The 17339-nt window shown below is 56.3% G+C and overlaps 5 protein-coding genes across 5 annotated transcripts; 1 reads left to right on the top strand and 4 right to left on the bottom strand.

Moving 5' to 3' along the window:
- Positions 1-2391: 2391 nt before the first annotated feature.
- On the bottom strand, positions 2392-3442 carry LTHEOB_5368 (Fungal lignin peroxidase; the record flags this gene model as incomplete). The annotated part of the gene is made up of 3 exons (XM_035514505.1): positions 2392-2512; positions 2572-2974; positions 3028-3442. The coding sequence occupies 3 exons, from the start codon at positions 3440-3442 to the stop codon at positions 2392-2394; spliced, it is 939 nt and encodes a 312-aa protein (XP_035373658.1).
- Positions 3443-5848: 2406 nt separating this feature from the next.
- LTHEOB_5367 (uncharacterized protein) lies at positions 5849-9872 on the bottom strand (the record flags this gene model as incomplete). The annotated part of the gene is made up of 3 exons (XM_035514504.1): positions 5849-6716; positions 6771-8345; positions 8401-9872. The coding sequence occupies 3 exons, from the start codon at positions 9870-9872 to the stop codon at positions 5849-5851; spliced, it is 3915 nt and encodes a 1304-aa protein (XP_035373657.1).
- Positions 9873-11596: 1724 nt separating this feature from the next.
- On the bottom strand, positions 11597-12087 carry LTHEOB_5366 (ATPAse F0 complex subunit H; the record flags this gene model as incomplete). The annotated part of the gene is made up of 3 exons (XM_035514503.1): positions 11597-11862; positions 11925-12006; positions 12061-12087. 3 exons carry the CDS (start codon positions 12085-12087, stop codon positions 11597-11599), a joined length of 375 nt encoding a protein of 124 aa, XP_035373656.1.
- A 324-nt stretch (positions 12088-12411) lies between these two features.
- Positions 12412-13815, top strand: LTHEOB_5365 (Transcription initiation factor iib protein; the record flags this gene model as incomplete). The annotated part of the gene is made up of 1 exon (XM_035514502.1): positions 12412-13815. One exon carries the CDS (start codon positions 12412-12414, stop codon positions 13813-13815), a length of 1404 nt encoding a protein of 467 aa, XP_035373655.1.
- Positions 13816-15205: 1390 nt separating this feature from the next.
- Positions 15206-16994, bottom strand: LTHEOB_5364 (Ubiquitin fusion degradation protein; the record flags this gene model as incomplete). The annotated part of the gene is made up of 4 exons (XM_035514501.1): positions 15206-15304; positions 15415-15453; positions 15509-15582; positions 15650-16994. The coding sequence occupies 4 exons, from the start codon at positions 16992-16994 to the stop codon at positions 15206-15208; spliced, it is 1557 nt and encodes a 518-aa protein (XP_035373654.1).
- Between the last annotated feature and the right edge of the window lie 345 nt (positions 16995-17339).

Below are 17339 nucleotides of genomic sequence, written 5' to 3'. Positions count from 1 at the left end.
CTTGACATCTTTGTGTATATTATTACCTGAGCTAAGGACCACACGAGATTGCCGAAGCTCCTTTCACGATGATATCAATGAAAGTCATGATTCGAATGTACTTTGTCTGTGCGAGCTGAACGTCGTGTTCCCAGACCCCGCTTTCACGTGCGGACGACAGGTACCACCCAGACTTCTGTAAATACTATTTTCATTATATGAGATCGCCCTATAATTCAGCCTTGTATAACGCTTGTGTGACTTGGTCTAGTGGCGACCAATGGCAATCGATTGCCATATACAAGCCAAAACGTAGCACCCGCTACCTCATCGGTACCGTTCAAAATAAATTCCTCCATGTTGGACAAGCATCATTATTCTATCTTTAGGCCGGCAGATCGACCGCCAGCCAACCCAAAACGCCACGCGGCAGCCAATGACAGTCGCATGGCTGCACCGCCTCATCAGCAGCCACCGTGCCGGCCCCGGCCCCGGCCCCACCCTTTCCCTTGCTCACGTGGGAAAACAAGCAACGGGACGGGCTAGGCATCCAAAGGCTCGAGTCATCGCCTGCAGCCCTGCGCACCATTCCGGGAAATGCCCTCTTATGCGCGCTCCTGTCATGCGGCGCCTGAACACGAGCGTGCGTGAAGATTCCGGCCATGTTTGCATCTGAGACTGCATGCACGTTAGCCGTGCGTGCGAACCCTGGCCCTCGTGAGGTATAATGAGGCCTTTCTCTCCTCTTCCAGTGACCTCTCGGCCGAGCACCGTGCATTTCTCGTGCGACCGACATGATGGGTGTGAATGAGCAATATAGAGAAGTGGTGGTGGTGGAGAGGGGGTCATCCGGGCCCTTTGAGAAATATGCAGGCCGGAGCGCTACGGGACCGGCATTATTGCAGCGGGTCATAGGACATTTTGGGACGAATTTCTTTTCTGTCGTGCCATATGTACGTAGTTCACGGGTACATGCGCCGTTGACACACGTTCCCTGCAGATGTAGGATCGAACGATCTCCAGCACAGTCGCGCAATGGCAATTGCCGCAGAGCTTGATCCACGGACCTGGTAAAGATGCACCCGGGAGATGGGGAGCGTGCGAGTGTAACACAATCGACGCGGGTGAAAGATACAAACAGCCGCCGTGGTGGCTGAGGCATCTGGATGGGTGTGGACCTCGACCAGGCTGTTTCTCACCTCAGCCATGCAGTAACGAAAGAATGGTAACTCGGCCCGAGCGGCCAAGGGGACGTTCCGATCGACTTGGAGTTCTCTGCAAATAGCCTTCTGATAGGTTCACGGAGCACACGACAGGGCTGACCGGAACTGACTGACTGAGTAAAACGCACGTCATCCACCATACGTCCGCAGTCCCGCCGCCACCCGCTTTGCTCACCCTCGACCGAGCTCCTTTGGCCTTGGCCTGCATATGCACCGGGCACCGCCGTGTTCCCTGCACTCCACGCGTATCTTCGTCCAGTCAGCGTGAAGGAGAATAGGTGGGCATGCGAGTCACGCGTGCAGCGCCGCCGATGCGGCTGCTGCAAGCTACGGACTGCCATTTTAAAGGGACGGCTAGCTGCTTGCTTGACTGCACGCCTTGCTAGCATATCCTTGCGGGAAGGCCGCATGTGTGGTGTCTCAGCCCTGCGAGGCTCCTTGCTTTTTCTAATGACTTCAACGTCGTCACCGTCCCACCAGCCATCACTGACACTGCACGGAAACTTGCGCGTCTAGAAATCCTACGATATCTTAGTGTACGTATTCATGTTGGTTTTTGTTTCATCTACGCAATGGTTCGAATTTGATCACTGCAGGGGGGCAGTGCGGCTGCTTACTAGAGAGGAAGGAAGTGGCGGGATGAGAGGTGGCTATGACGCCAAAACGTCGGCAAATGAGTGGACGAGGATCATTAAGGTCGTTAACGGCTGCGCGTTGGATCCGGAGCCTTGTCTCTCTAGCGTGTCTTGTGGTACGCATGAAGGATGTAGCCTACCAGTATATCGAAGTAGCGTGATTTGACGACAAAGTTTGTCTGCTATGCAGAACTGTGGCAAAAGGAGAAAAATATGCAGCTGCCATTACGGGCTACTATACGCATCATGAGTCTGAAGCACCGGTGGGCATGTGCGTCAGTGATTGCCACGTCCTCCTGCGCCGTGGCGATCTGCCTGCAACAGTGACTTCTCACGCATTTCCAGTACTGGAGTAGGTTGCAATGCAGTAATGTGATGAATATTCGACCGTCAAATGCTAGTGCAAGTGTCCCGCTGCAAATGTGTTTTCTCTAACATCCTTCAGCAAATGATAACGCCTTGCCGTGCAAAAGTATGAGACTAATATAGACAAGTATGAACAAACAGACATTAGCAATTAAAGAAGTAACTATGCACTCGCCGACGCCTCGCAATCACATCCTGTCCGCAATCGGGGCGGCCTTGATGTCACGCTTGCTGGTCGCGGCGTTGATGACGTTGGTGCAATCCGTCAGGCTACCGGCATCGTTGCCCAGGACGGACATCTTATTGAAACTGTGGCTCATTGTCAGTCTCGTGTTCGGGCAGTAGAAGCAAAGTGGATCTAAACGTACGCGCTCACGAAGGCAGCAGACCACACGGCCTGTGAGCTGAACGAGCTCCACTGCACGATGGTTCTAAAATCCTTGGACAGGTTGACGTCGCTATCCAAGCTCACGGGTGCGGTTCCAAGCGATGTCTGGGTGTAGAACTTGGTGTCCCAGGTACCGGGCGTGCTATCCATGCTGAGACCGGCCTTTTCGGGCTTGGCAAAGAACTGCTTCGCGGTGCTGTGGGCACCGACGAGGGCGATTAGGTCGGTGGAAGAGAAGCCCTTGGCTTCAAACTGGCCGATCAAGGTCGAGGCTGAGGCCGTCGCCGAAGGAAGCTGGCCCGCTTCGGATGGAATGTCGTTGTCGGCGCGGCCGACCTTGACGGCGACACGCGGGCCGAGCGGGCAGGTGGCGATTGCTTGGGCTGCCCCTACAGTTAGCATCAAACGGTCTAGGATGCGTGCGTGTGTGACTTACCACCAGCGAATTGGACTAGATCTGCGGTTCCAACCTCATACTGCTCCGCCAAAGGTGCGAGCTTCACCGAGAAGTTTTCCAGTCCGGCGTTCTCCTCGCGAGTGTACTCCTTGGCGAGGATGATGGAGCCATCACAACCACCGGCGAAGCAGTCGTGGAAGGCCAAGCGGATGGCAGCTCTTGCATCGTCGCTGCACCCATCGCCGTCGAGAAACCAGCCCCTCAGTTCCGAGGCGACATCGTTCCACACAGCTGGGCAGCCGTCCTGGCGCCTGACTAGGGACAGCAGGTTGTTGCCCAGCCCGGATGCCTCACGCTTGAGGATCGAGGCGGCCGTCGAGACATCGTTGAAAGAGAGGGCCTGCACGCTGGAGGCGGCAGCGAGGAGGACGATGGATGACTTGGGGAAATGCATGGTGAATGGAGGATGAGCGAGGGGGAGGCTGGTCAATTAAAACCCAAAGGTCAAACGATGGAGAGGGGGGCGATTGGACAGTTATTAGCTGCCCTGCGGAAGATCTGCTGAAGTGACAGGGCTCAGGAGTGGATGGATGCTGCAATAAGAAGATCTCTTGTGTCAAGGGCAGAACTCATTTTTATATATCTCACTAAGGCCTAGGATATGCTCAGCCATCGGCGTAACGGCTTAGAGACGCAGTAACAGGTCGGCGGCTGCTGCCACCGAAGCACCGAGCGTGCTTAGCTGACCCGCATTGCGATGCACTATTGAGGTAGTGTGATGTCGGAAATGCCAGGCTGGCGGCGGCAACGCCAGGGGCAACGGGACGGCAGGCATCAGCAGCGGTGTGTGCAGCAGAAGGCTACAAGCGAGATAGCATGCGTATCATGATGATCACTGCAGTCTGTGGCAATTCTTGCTCTGCACGAGGCCTCGATGCGGTAAGACCAGGACGCAGTAGCGTCGGGCCTTTTCTTGACAGGCATGGATGGATGGCGACAAGGTGCAGCTCGAGATTGAGCCGCAATATTGATGATCTGCGTGGCCTCGTCTCCACTAAAAAGCGCCATCCCGAGACGCTACGGATGTGGGTGGGGGATCCTGGGGTGTTTTCTCCGTAGACCCACCTTCGCCTTGGTAAATTGCACGGAGACAGTGGGACGTTTACCCTCATGGTGGCTGAGGCTTTGTTTGTTCGGTGGCTTCAGTTGCACCGCGGGGTACATGGCTTCTACCACAGCTGCCATGTCAGAAGCTTGGTTTTCTAGAGCCATGTAAGGGATGGCCGATGCTGCCGTGGTTCTCACGCCAGCAAGAAGGCTCAGCAGAATCTGCGCGGCCATGATTGGCTGCCGGGACGATGCATGTTTAGAATCTCACCTCAGCGTCATGGGTGTGCTGGCCACGCTCGAACAGCGGTGGCTCCGGAAGACGGGCAGGCGAGCCAAAAGAGGAAATACGGTCTACGTTGGGCTTCCGATGTGGAGACAGACGGTCGACGCGGCGGATACACAGCGAGACATGCAGATATCTGACAGCACCGCGCCACGGCTGAATCAGGCAGGAAATTAGAAAACGACCGTCAGTCAGCAGCCAACAACTTAAGAGCCGTGTCGAAACAGGGAGGCGCAAGGGCAGTGGGGGCGACCTTGAGATGAAAGCTTGTTCTGGGCCGTCAAATCCACGAGCTGCGGTTGGCTGGAGGTTGGAGTAAGGTGTGGTGGATGGCCGGGCGAGATCGGCAGTGGCGGGGCGCGCTCGCTTGTTGCTGCGCTAGGCGACCGGCTCTCCATCCTTTGTCCGAAATCATCAACACCGCTAAACTGCAAGCCACAGGCGCCAATCCGCGCCGCAACGTTTGTAACTCACGCAGCGCAGTGGTGCTCGTGCGCCACCTTGCTGTCTTCTACGTTGCTAAATTTGGACTGCAACCTCATCCCAGCAACTCCCGCCCGCCCAGAATAAGCTTCTCGAATAAGCTTGCCCGTGAATTCTCCTCGCGCATGCGAAATTAAAAGTCGACGTGACTGCTCCCTCGCGGCGCCCTTCATCACGAAAACCACCCGGGCACGAGCGCTGCGCACGAGGCATCTTCACGTAGCACCGCGACTGCATTTTCTTTCTCTCAGCTGGCGAAAACCCAGAGTAACACGGCCTCTCCCTTTCATTTCTCATAAGCCAAGCCCGTGTCTGACTGCGATTGGCCTCGCGGCCCATTTTCAACCCGTGTGCCAGCCGTAGGCCACGTTCTCGCAACCGCGCGTGCCGCCCTCGTATGTATCACGTCACACCTGAGCATGCAAGTCGGCGGGGCTCGTACATCTCATTTTCCACTGCGTCAAAATGCCCAGAACCATAAAATTCAGAGTTTGATTGCGCGCCTTGCTGAGTACCAAATTCAACCAGCCAAGCTTCCAGAAGGTACCGAGCAACCGACAGCTAGGTCTCGGCCTAGGTACCATCACTAAGCCATCATTTCAAATAAAGGAACGTGTGGCGCGCCAGAAACGACCAGAGAAACCCAACGCCATGCCCCGTGATTACACAAGCAAACCAAGTATAGAAGAGAAGGACAACCAGAATGACAGATGCAATGTTCCATGAGCCCCCACCCCCCCGGAAAAAGAAAAACAAAAGGTCCCGCCCCTGTGATGCAATCATATGCGTTGGCCCTGATCCGACCGAGAAGGAAAACATTAAAAGAACTTATCAGATGAGAAGAGAATCGAACGAAGAAAGCACGTGACAACTGGACTGGTTGACGCAGTCCGGGATGCTTCACTTCCCCCCTTTCCCCTTATTCTTTTTTGCACTTCTGCTACTTTCATTCCTGGCTCCTACTCTCTCCTGCCGATCAGGGTTCTAACCTGGTCGCCTGAATACTTCGACTCCAAGCGTAGGCGTCTCGACCAACTTGTTGTTCGGCACACCCTCATCCTTCCTGCGTTGAAAGAAGCTCTGGCATTCGCCCACCACTATAGCCCACTCGCCCAGCGCGCGTCCTGCATACTTGCTCGAAGTGATGGCTGGCCCCTCCGGCTTAACGCTCGTGATTGGCTTGGGGTTGGCCGTTTCCGATTCCTCGCGCTGTGCGTGCAAGAAGTTATGAGCTGCCGGAGGCAGACGCGGAGGCAGCAGACGCATCGGCCCAGGGTTTGCGAAGCGCTTGTCGTGCACCCATTCTAACGAAAACCGGAAGCAGTAGCTACGATGCGGAGGCACATCTGGCGTGTTATGCTTTTTCGCTGCCGCATCCGGAGTAATGTTGGTCGAATTCGATGCGTTCGTGGCTCCCTCGCGTGACGTCGGCGGTTCAGGGCTGCGAGACTTCGAGCGCGGCTTGGAAACGCTCAGGAGATTGCGCAATAAGCTGAACCGCTTTTTGCCATTGTCCTCCTCCCCAGCATCCGAGTTATCCGAAGCAATCGAAAGTGCAGAAGTCGGCCGGATGTTCGTGTCACCCAGCTGGTTCTCAAGCGACGAGTGGCTGCCGTACGCTGTCTGTTGGTTTTTAGGCGCATTCGACACGATCCCATCGAATGAGAGAAACGGCCCGTTCGCAGGCGACAGCGGCGCGTCGTGTCGTATGATAAGGAGCCGGCGTCCGGGCGCTGGGTTGCAAGGCGTCGTCGAGGGGAGCGGCTCGTTTCGCGTTTGTGCCACTTCCTGCAGGTACAGATAGTGGGCCCAGACCGACTGCAACCTCTCCTCGACACTCTTCAGAATTCGTCTGTTTCCATTAGCAATTCGTCCGCAATCCTCTCTGCTCGGTCCCATGACTTACGAGTCACAATCCGTAGCTTCCCCGTCAAATCTCGAGATCCTCCAGCAGAGCAACCTCATGTAGTACGCCCGGAGCATGGGGCACCAGTGGTTGAACCGGCTTTCGAAGAATCCTGGCTCGAGCAAGAAGTTGAGACAGAGCTCAGACTTGCGCTTCTCATCCTCGACAATCGTGCCCCATACGCTGTATAAAAAGGACAAAAGTCGAATCTCCGTCGTGGTGTTATGGCTCTCTGTCATGCGTTTGTACACCGAAATCCAAAACGTCCAGTCCACAACCAGTCTGTCAGCAGCGCGCTCATAACGCAGCAAAATCAAAAGAGCTTCTTCCAGAAAATCGCAAAGGGTATAAGACGCGTTATGATCAAAAATTGAGACCCTACGAGCGGCTGCTTGTAAGAGAGAACTGAAACTGTCTGCAAAAATATGAGGTGCTGTGAGGACATGCGAGCTTCCTGCCGAGAGGAAGTCTCGAAGAAGCATAATTAAACGGTTCTCTGCCATCAGCCGAACGGCGTTGGCCGGCGGTATTGGAAGAGCCGAAGCCGCTGCATCCGGTCCGTCCGCAAGCACGTCGTCAAATGTGACTGAAGACGTTGAGTGCGTATCTTCTTCCTTTGCCGCAGTCATCGCTGCGTGGCGGTGGAGCGTCTCGTCCAGGTTCGCCAGGATCTGGGCGTGGACCATGACCAATCCGGGGGCGCAGAGTCGCTCGGCTGCCGACGTTCCTTCCGGAAGGAAGTCCGTGATCAGGATATGATAGCACTTGGTAAAGACGTAGAAAAGATCGCTCTCCGTTCCTGACCATCGCTTCACCCACGACCCATGCCAAGGCAAATTAGCCGTCCCGAGAGGGAACGGGGCAGGTTTGCGGAGCTCACGGAAAGTCTTGTGAAGATTGGTGAATCCAAGGGAATGGAGGCTCGGTGGGAAGTTGGGGAGGATGACTTTGGACGTCTCATCGAGCTTCGACCTGTCTGACATCTTGCACTCGGCCATAACCCGTCTCATGGCATCCAGAGAGGGTGACCACAATCTAACAAGGATGTCCGCCATGCCAGGGCAGAAGAAGAAGGCGTATGCGCATGTTTTCCCACAGAAGTTCACCAAACTAGCCGGGGCATTTCGCAAAGACATTTTCTCAACCACAAATCCCATCTGTGCCGTGAGATTCTGAATGAAAGTGTTGCGCACGTTGTGATGCACCGATTCGGCCAGGAAGTCGGACTCGATAGAAGCGACTGACGTTGAGGAATGCGACCTGGGCAAGCTCGATGTATGCCTTCCCGTCAAAGGTGCGAATGGCGAAGGGTGTGTGCGCCATTCGGGGCGCTCCATGATACCTACTATCGCCTGGAGGATATGCGGTCTGTCAGACCCGGAGATGGATTGGTTGTTTTTCCCATTGATCATCTCCAGCAAGCCCGTCCACCATCTATTCAAAATGTTGCTGCGGCGGTCCAGATCCTCTGGCCGAAGCTTACTGTTTGATGGGTGTGCTGCATAAGTCCGTAGGAATGGAATCAAGTTCTGGCGTACAACATTTGCTTTCAATGCGATGGACTTTGATGAGAATCTGCGTGGAAGATCTTTTAGCTTCGCAATAACGGAAAACCGAAAACAATACGAACTTTTGGTAGTCTCCATCCAGGCTCCTGAATTGCCCCCACAGTTCATCCTTCTTCTTCGGCGTTTCTAATGAGAAGGTCTTCAACTTCTCTTGGTTGACCGTTCTAGGTAAGGGTGGAATCACGGATTCTTGCGATGGCGGCGACCTCATCAGTGTCGGTAGCCTATCCGTGGAGAACGATTGGCCCAAGACAGGCGAGGCAGGCATTGACGGGGATTTCGGCAGATTGGGAGACTTGGGTATTTCGGGGACTGCGGGAATCGGTGGAAGCTCTTCAGCCTTTACTGGCTTGATGTAAGCATCCGACGGTTTCCTAGGTCGCTTCGTGAGAACGGTGCTTTTCTTAGGAGATTTGCCGGCCGGGTCTTCGGCAGGAAGTGACTCCGTTTCCTTGCGGTCCGAATTGTTTCGCAGAATGGACATGCGTCGAGACACGCGGGAAGTGAGACGGTCCTCCGAAGCGGGCGAGCCCTCCGATTCCTTCCGTATGAAAGACTTGCGTCTGGTTGCAGCAGCTGGGCGCTCTGCACGCTCCTCCTCGACCGGAGGGGGGTCGGAATCCTTGCGAAGAATAGATTTGCGCCGGGATGTGTTGATGAGGCTCCGACGCTTTTCGGGAGATGGGCGGTTGCCGTTTACTCCATCTTCTCCTGAGGATTTGCTCGGCGACGACTCCTTCGCACTGGACGGCACCCAGGACTTGCGTCGAAGATGAGTAAGCGACCGTTTGGGAGGCACGGCCTGCTGATCAGCTTCCGCCCTGTCCGTCTTCTCCTTTTCCTCCTCCTCCTTATCGTTCTCGCTTTGTTCTTTTTGCTGACTCTCCTTCGGCGATTCCCTCGAAGCGTCTTGCGGGGTGGGTTTTGCGGCGTCTTTTGCAGTATCTGCCGGAGTATCTCTCGAAGTCTCTTTTAGGATGTGGTTCGGGGCTGGTTTCTGCGCCTGCTTTGAAATCTGCTTTGAGCTCTCCTGCTGCGGGGTTTTATGGGATTCGTTTCGCACCTCCTTGGGGGGCTGTTTCTGTAGCTGTCTCGAGGGGTCCTTGCGTGTACTCTTGTCCTTCAATCCGTCCTTCGCCGGGCCGCCTGACGTCACAGGCTCGCGCGACGAGGAGAAGAAGCGGGAAAGCCTCGATCTTTGGGGCAGCGGATCAACCGGTTGCGATGGCTTTCCTTCTGGTGGGTCGGCAGGTTCGTTTTCAGGTGTTGAGCCTCCACTGGAGGAATAGGGCGAATCCTCATCTCTCGATGAGTGAAGCTCTGCCTCAGAGATCCTGCCCTTGAGCTCCACGACGGACGAGTCCTCGTACTCTAGGTCCTTGACCGGGGGAAAGTAGGTGTAGCTGGCCGAGCGGGGGAGATGCACAGCTTCGGGCGGTCGCGGGTCGTCGACCACGTTGTGGGCAGCGGCGACGTCTGATACGCTCCGGTCTCTGCCAATGACTGGAGTCGTTGAACTGCTTGCGGCGGCCATGCTTGCAGCCGCCATTGTGGAACGATACCTATCGATATGGAATGCTCCGCTAGGAATGCGGCTCGGTGAGCGGGAGCGAGTCTGAGACAATGGCTAGCTCCGACTCCCCATCATCCGGTGGCCAGGACCAGGTGAGCAGATAACGATGGGGGATCCCCGCCCGAGATGCCCGGAAGAAGAACGAACGGCGGCGAGCGGCGCGGGAGTGGACAAGCAGGGATCCGCGCGATGCGCTCGAAGATCGTCCGCGGGCGAAGGTGAGAGGCGCAACCGGAGCTGCCGCGCGTTCAGGGTCGACCGCCGGTGTTGGATCGCGAGCGCCAGGCAAGCGGCGGGGGGAAACGACAGATCGCGCAGGCCGTTGGGGAGTTGGCTGCCTGGAAGAGCTGAGGCTGAGGAAGGCTCACGCGCTGGTGGGTCCTGGGGGGAAGGGCGCGCTGCGAGATAGCGAGGGCGGAAGGCTGAGAGCGAGCGGTGGTGGGAGAAACGAGGGTCGCGGGCTGCGGCACCAACGCCTGGAGCGATTGTGCGGGCGGAGAGGCGGAGGGAGGTTGAAACAAATGCGCAAATTGGCTGGAGAGGACTCGCAGCTCCCTGTCGTCACAGACTCGGGCGGGCGTTCAAGATCCAGCTGCCCGCGCTGCGGCTGGCGGACCCTTAGCGGCTGAGTGGGCCAGTAGCAGCGCGCAGCAGCATTATTTTTGGCTCCATCTTAGCCCGCTGCGGCGAATCGTGGACGGTGGCTCGCCCAGAGATCTACGTTTCCGCAGCCGTACACGCCGTCTTTGCTGCCCTGCGGCGCCGAGAGCGAGTCGCGTCGCAGCGTCCGTCACCGTCACCGCGGCCCGCTTGCTCGGGGCTAGGGGCAACCTTCGAGAAATTGTTGTGTGCAGGAGCGCTGAGCTCCGGCCCTTCGCCTGTGCGCTCTGGACAGCAGGCAGCCTTTCCCGCCAGCGCCAGCGCGATTGCGTAGTTTTGATTTCAGGACGCCCTGCCACTCGGCTGCCTCGGGCGTCCGCAACGCCGACAGCCGCCTCCCAGCCTTGCCATTAACGCCTGCAATACGAGTCGCCAGGAACGGCCGTTGTTGGCCAAGCGACCAGCCCGCCGCATTAGTATCGGTGTTGGCGCTTCGGGACGCTGTGGCTCGTGGCTGCCATGTACCCGTGGGTGTGCTGGAGATCCCCCCGCCCGCGCGCATATAAGAGGGTGGAGACCATCAATTCAGGACTTAAGAATGTTCTACGGAAATTGGTCCGGCCCACCGCCGCTTGCGCTGCGCGAGATGACCGCTGGGCACGGCGGGTCGGGTCCATGTCCACCGCCCCCGCCAGCCTCCCCGCCGCATTTCAGTCTCGGGGAACGAAGGATGTTGTGGACCCATCGTTTTATCTCCCGTAGTTTTTTTTTTAAAAAAAAACGACGTGTCCCATGCGCGCCGCAGAGCCGAGATATCGCGATCAGAGTGAACTTTGCCTCCCTTGCAATAATGCTCCGGATCGAACGAGCAGCCGCAGAGACCGCTCCCACAATGTAGTCGATGTCAAGCACACACTTCTTTACGCAGATGATCGATGACGAAGTAGAGTCTGATGGAGGAAGGAAATTGACCAGTTAAATAACCTAATCGAGCGCTGGTAAGGCTATCCGACGGAGCGTTATCGCCTCAATTGCGTCATGAGACGGCCGGCGGGATGTTTTTGTACAGTGGATTGTCCCGGCACTTAATGGGCAGCAGCAGGCGCCTCTTCCTCTTCCTCAAACCAGTCCTCCTCGACCGCCTTGGCCTCGCCTGCGGCCGCCTGGCCCTCAACCTCGACCTGCTGGGCCTCGTACTCCTTCAGCTCGCTGGCGAGATCGGCCTCCTCGGGCGACTGGGGCGCCTTGGGGATGGAGAACTTCTGGACGTGACCCTCGGCATCGGTGGGCTTGATAGGCGTGGGCTTGTAGTTCTTCAGCTCGCGCAGGTACATGTCCTGCACGAGGTCGGCTGCAATTGATGGCAGGGTCAGCCATGCGCGATGGGAGAAGGCAATGTTTGGGTCGGAATACCTTGGCGGACGGCCGTAGGCGTGAGGTAGGTACGGCGCGCCATGACGGCATTGCGCTGGGCCAGACGGCCGACGGAAAGGCGCTGAGGGCTTCAGTCAGCATCAATGTCGGTGGCGGCAGACACGCGGAGACGTACAGAAGCCCGGATTGTCTGAGCAAGCATGATGACGAGGGGGTGGTGATGCTTCTCTTGATGGAGCTCCGGCGTCGTAGGCGATGCCGGAGGGTGAGGTTGAACTTCCTTCGCGCGTCCCACGCACGGGCCTCGCTGCCTCAATTCCCGTTCCTAAACAGCAAACCGTGTGAATGTGATGTGAAAAGCCACGGTTCACAACAGGTCTGAATGCACAATAGTAGTAGGCGTAGATGTCTTGGCCCCTTCCGAGCTGTCTCTTCCTGCAGCTCTTCGACCAATTTCGCTCATGCTCGTCGTGCTTGACAAATTCCCAGTCACGTGATCCATTCGGTTACTCAGCCCCGACTTCCGATGGCCCGTCCGCAGCCCGATGATATGCCTGTTGCCTGTCGCCCTTCACCTCTCCTCTTCTTTGTCCTGGACCGCACCTGCAACCCGACCTGCCCGCTGAAAGAGTCGCCCTCCGCTGTTGAACGTCGTCGCCGCCGCCGTTGGAAGGAAGCCGGACTCCTCTTCTTCGGCGATTCGCTCGATCCGCCGTCTCCACGCCGTGCCAAACGTCGCAGAACGACTCCGTCGCCTGGCAACACCACTGAACCGTCGAGCGTGCCGGAGCTACAGCAGCACGCGCTTTTTCTCGAGCCCGCCCAGTCTCCTGTCAGTCGCGAGTCAATTTCTGAGCCCGCCATGGCCCTCTCTCCGGGTGAAGTGCGTCCTATGGAGAACCTCATCAAGCAGGACGAGGAGTATGTGGACAATTTCAACATCCACATGATCTGCCCCGACTGCAAGGAGCACCCTCCGAACCTTGTTGAGGAATTCTCCAGCGGCGACACCGTCTGTGGATCCTGTGGTCTTGTGCTGTCTGCCCGTGTCGTGGATACTCGTTCTGAGTGGCGAACGTTCTCGAACGACGACCAGAACGGCGACGATCCTTCGCGTGTTGGTGACGCTGCCAACCCGCTTCTCAACGGCTCACAGTTGGCGACCAACATCTCCTACACGGATGGCGCGAAGAGTCGGGAGCTCAATCGTGCTCAGAACAAGTCCGGCACCGATAAGAGCAACAAATCGCTTATGCAGGCATACAAGTTGATCGGTCAGTGGTGTGACCGCTGGCTTCTGCCTCATACAGTTAGCGACACGGCCAAGCACATGTACAAGATGACGGACGACTCGAAGCTGTTCAAGGGCAAGGCGCTCGACACCATCGTCGCCGGCTGTTTGTTCTTGGCCTGCCGGCAAGCTCAGCAGGGCCGTTCCTTTCGCGAGCTGCACGAGCTGACAGGCGTTTCGAAGAAGGAGATTGGCCGCATCTTCAAACTGCTGGATACCTTCTTCAACAAGCAGAACAAGTCGGGCACTGTCGTCACCACCGGTGGTATGGTAATGGTGGGCGACGCGTACAAATCGAAGGAGGCTACCTCTCCTCCAGAGCTGTGCGCTCGCTACTGCAACGCTCTGGGGTTGGACAATCGCGTGCAGATGCTGGCTCAACGTCTTGCCGAAGAGATGGTGAGGCATGGCTGTTTGGCTGGTCGCTCGCCACTCTCTGCATGTGCCGCCTGCATCTATATGATCAGCTATCTGGTTGACCAGCCTTTAACGGCAAAGGAGATTGCACCCGTTGCTGGTGTAAGCGACGGCACCATCCGGACGGCGTACAAACTCCTGTACCAGGACAAGGACAAGCTCCTTGATCCAGAGTGGGTTAAGGAAAAGGGTCTCAAAATCGACAAGCTGCCGTCTACCTAAGCTATTGCAACCTTGGTGGACACTTTGAAGCCGCTTCATCGTAACTTGACTGTCTACAACAGTCAACAGGGGGGCACATTCCATTCTCTTCTAACTTCATTTGGCCTACGGGCTACGGACACCTTGTGCTCATTGCTATCTCTTATACACCGACCAGTCACCAGAGACTTCCAGCGAAACCGATACCCGGGATTTCACATCATAAAACTCCCCAAAAACATTTTGAGTCTTTTTTTTTTTTTTGGTTTTGCATAGCATGGCGTATCGGTGGGGTCAATTGGGGTGTTCACAGGACACCCCCTACAAGGCTTTTAGATCATCTCCTTTATCCCGCCAAGGGAGCCTCCAGGGAATTGCACAAGCAACCCCTCAGCGGACAGAAGTTTCTCCAGAGTTGCTCTGAGAGTGGTTATTTTTGATTTGGCTTCCTTTCCTTTTGATCAACCCCCTCCCACGAGTCAAATCATCTTCTGCAAAGCCAATCCTATCAGCCGACATTCTTATCTGATGGAAGCTGGATAGTAGCTTGGTCTTCTCAACACCAATCCTCCCAATATGACTATACATGCTCGCTTCTGGAACATGAACGACGGGCTACTTCAGTTGAAGGGACATCTTGAATTGGTGTACATTACACTCCGATAGACTGCACTCCTCTTTTGGTTCGGTCAAGGGTCACAAGGCATAGTCATGTGGGCCAGTTTCGACTAGGAAATTAGAGGCTTGGGCACAGACAGGCAAGCTGACTTCATAATTCTTTTTTTTTAAAAAAAAAAAACTCAGTAGCTTGACTTAATCAATAGCTTCAAAGCTCGTGTTTGAAACAACTCAATTTTGAGGTGAAACTGAATGGATTGCCATTGCCATGAATGTGAAGCATTGTCGAAATACTGAAGCTAGACACCAGCTGTGGACGAGGGAGATGGGTATCATCTATGATCGAGAGCGTGGTTTTGGACGCGCTTCAGTGGAATGGAGAGGCCAAAGCTATAAGAGATGTAAAAAAGAGGAGTGGAGAGTATGAAAACGCTCTACCAGCCGAGACCCAATATTGCTGTCCAAATGATACCCAAGGAAAAAGTATCACCAATAAGAGGAAAGAAAATGGAAAGAAGAAGGAACACCACGCTAGCCCTTCATGCTAAGCTTCGTGGCTCATCTGTAGGTCCCTCTTTCGCCGGGTTTCCCGCTTCGTACCAATTTGTGTCGGTCTTGTGAAGCCTGAATCATACCAGCTGGGGTATAATGCTGCAATTCCTGGAAAATTGGAAGTGTGTGCTGCTTTCAGTATAACTCCCTTGTCCGTCGGCCGCTGTAGTTGCACCAATCGCACTGTATAGCGGATAATTCATCAGATCAAGGTCTTAGAATGATGGTCGAGCCAGAAGGATCATACAGCGATAGCAGAAGAGCCGTCGTTATCAATGATGCAGTATTCGTTGCGGCAGGTGCGGCAGGCACGAATGAACAGGGCCTTGCAGTCAGCGCACTGTGTGACCGCACGCAGTTAGTCAAATTCAGTTCAGAGTGAAGCATAGATGAGGTGGGAATAGGGCACTAGGACGGATCAGCGAAATGGCAATGTGGATGTCCACGTACAGTTGGACCGCAACCGAAGCATTCCCGCTTTACGCCAATCTGGAAGTGCAGTCGTGTCAGCCACTCCGTGCTCAAGACCTCCACACGGACATACCTCTGTGAATAATGCCGGGGCCGAGATCATGAGCGCGCCTTTGGGTCCCTGTTCTCCGGTTGATAATTGTTGTTCTGGGAGACGACCGTTCCTGCTTGTATCTGGCTGCGCCTTTGATTTCACTTCTTCATCCCCACATACCAGCGCTCCCGGCCCCAGACATCATCTCCTCAACCAGGCAGTGTGCAGTGCAGAGACCCATATGTACCTTGATATCTCGGGGAGGGTTTCCCTCGGCCGCCATCTCTTGCAGGGCCTCGGTTTGCTGCATGGCGGTAAGCGTTGACCCGTTGGTGTGGACGGCGCTTGCGCTCCCAGCGTAGCACTTCTCGTCCCACCACTTATTGCAGCGTTCGCACCAACGACCGCGAAGACACTCTTCGCACCGGACAACTAGCTTCGGTGGCGGAGTGCCCGGCAGCATGGATGGCTTCTGTGCAGCCCGGATGATGGAGGAGTGGAGCAGTGGCGGGCTCAACAGCGGCAAGTGATGTGCTGGCGAGCTACCAAAAACCGCTGGGCCCTCGGGGCAGTCGTGGCAACTCTGGCACCCCACAGGCCCCAGAGCAACGCTGGCAACTGCAGGTGGGAGATAGGCACTCCGGGATCCGCTTTCGGCGTAGACGGCGGCAATATCATGGCGCGGCCCCCTACAGAGCACGGCGTCAAAGAAAATGATGCCCTCGCACGCCCTGAGTGTTTCGGCCCACTCGGGGGATGGCCGCTTGCGCAGCACCCGCCCCTCAGATTGGTACCACTTGTGATGCTCGGAGCGCGCCAAGGCGCACGACAAGGCGTCGCTGGAGCGCTGGTTCCATTCCGCTCCGATCTGCGCGCCAAGAGAGCTCATGACACCTCCAGGGGTGCGGGGCGGGCTCCGCTGCTTTTTGGACGACACTGGCTCCGTCGCAGGACCGGGATCTTTGGCGCCGAAGACGTACAGGCCCTTGAGACGAGGCGTACCCGGCGGGCGGGTGGGGCGGACCGCATACCGCAAGACTTGCTGTAGCTTGTGCTCGTTGAGATGCTCCGCCTCTCGGATCGACAGGATGCGCACGTTGAAGCGGTCTTCGGCGATGATCTCGCGCACTAGGTCGGCCGGCACACTGAGCCCATCGAGGACCAGCGTGTGTACGCATTCCAGGATGTGCCTGTCAGCCAGTCGAGAAAATATACCGCGAAGGGGTCCGCAGTAGAACTCGTCCTCGGTCAGCGCCTCGTCCATGCGCTCGGCGCGCCAGTTGTTGCCGCCGCGGTCGAGTGGCTCATGCTTGTCTGCAATGGCGGTGGACTTTAGAGTTGAGAGGTCCAGGTAGCGGAATGCATCAGGCGAGTGGTAGACGAGCGCCTGGAAAGCCCGGTTTGCAAGCGCGAGCGAGAAGAGGGATGCGGGGGGCAGGTAGGGTGCGATTTGTCGCAAGAGAAGCGAGTTACTCAACAGATGGTAAAGCGTGATAGGTGTGGTGGCGTCGGCAGCTGCAGCCATTGAAGGGGTGCTTGGTGAGGCGCAAGGACGAGAAAGGCTTTGGAGAGGAGAAATTGTTGAGACAGAGGGAGAGCGAGATGCGAGCAAATATATGCGCCGACGCACACGCAGCTACCGCAACGAGTGCGTGGGAGTCGTTCGACCAGACAATCATCATGTCAAGCAATGCTGTCATCCCGGCTGACGCTCCAGCCAGCGCTCTTGCCGTAAACGGCCTAGCTCCTTCAGGGCCCGGCTATCTTATCGGAGCTGTGGCTTCTGCGTCACCCGCCGCTCGGTGCTTACAATTGCAGACTTTCGAGAAGTTACTGCGCCCACGCTCCCTTTTCTTCGCCTGCTTCGCTG

Source organism: Lasiodiplodia theobromae, assembly GCF_012971845.1.
Source record: "Lasiodiplodia theobromae strain AM2As chromosome Unknown scaffold_15, whole genome shotgun sequence".
NCBI lineage: Eukaryota > Fungi > Ascomycota > Dothideomycetes > Botryosphaeriales > Botryosphaeriaceae > Lasiodiplodia > Lasiodiplodia theobromae.
This window is presented reverse-complemented; position numbering and strand designations above follow the sequence as displayed.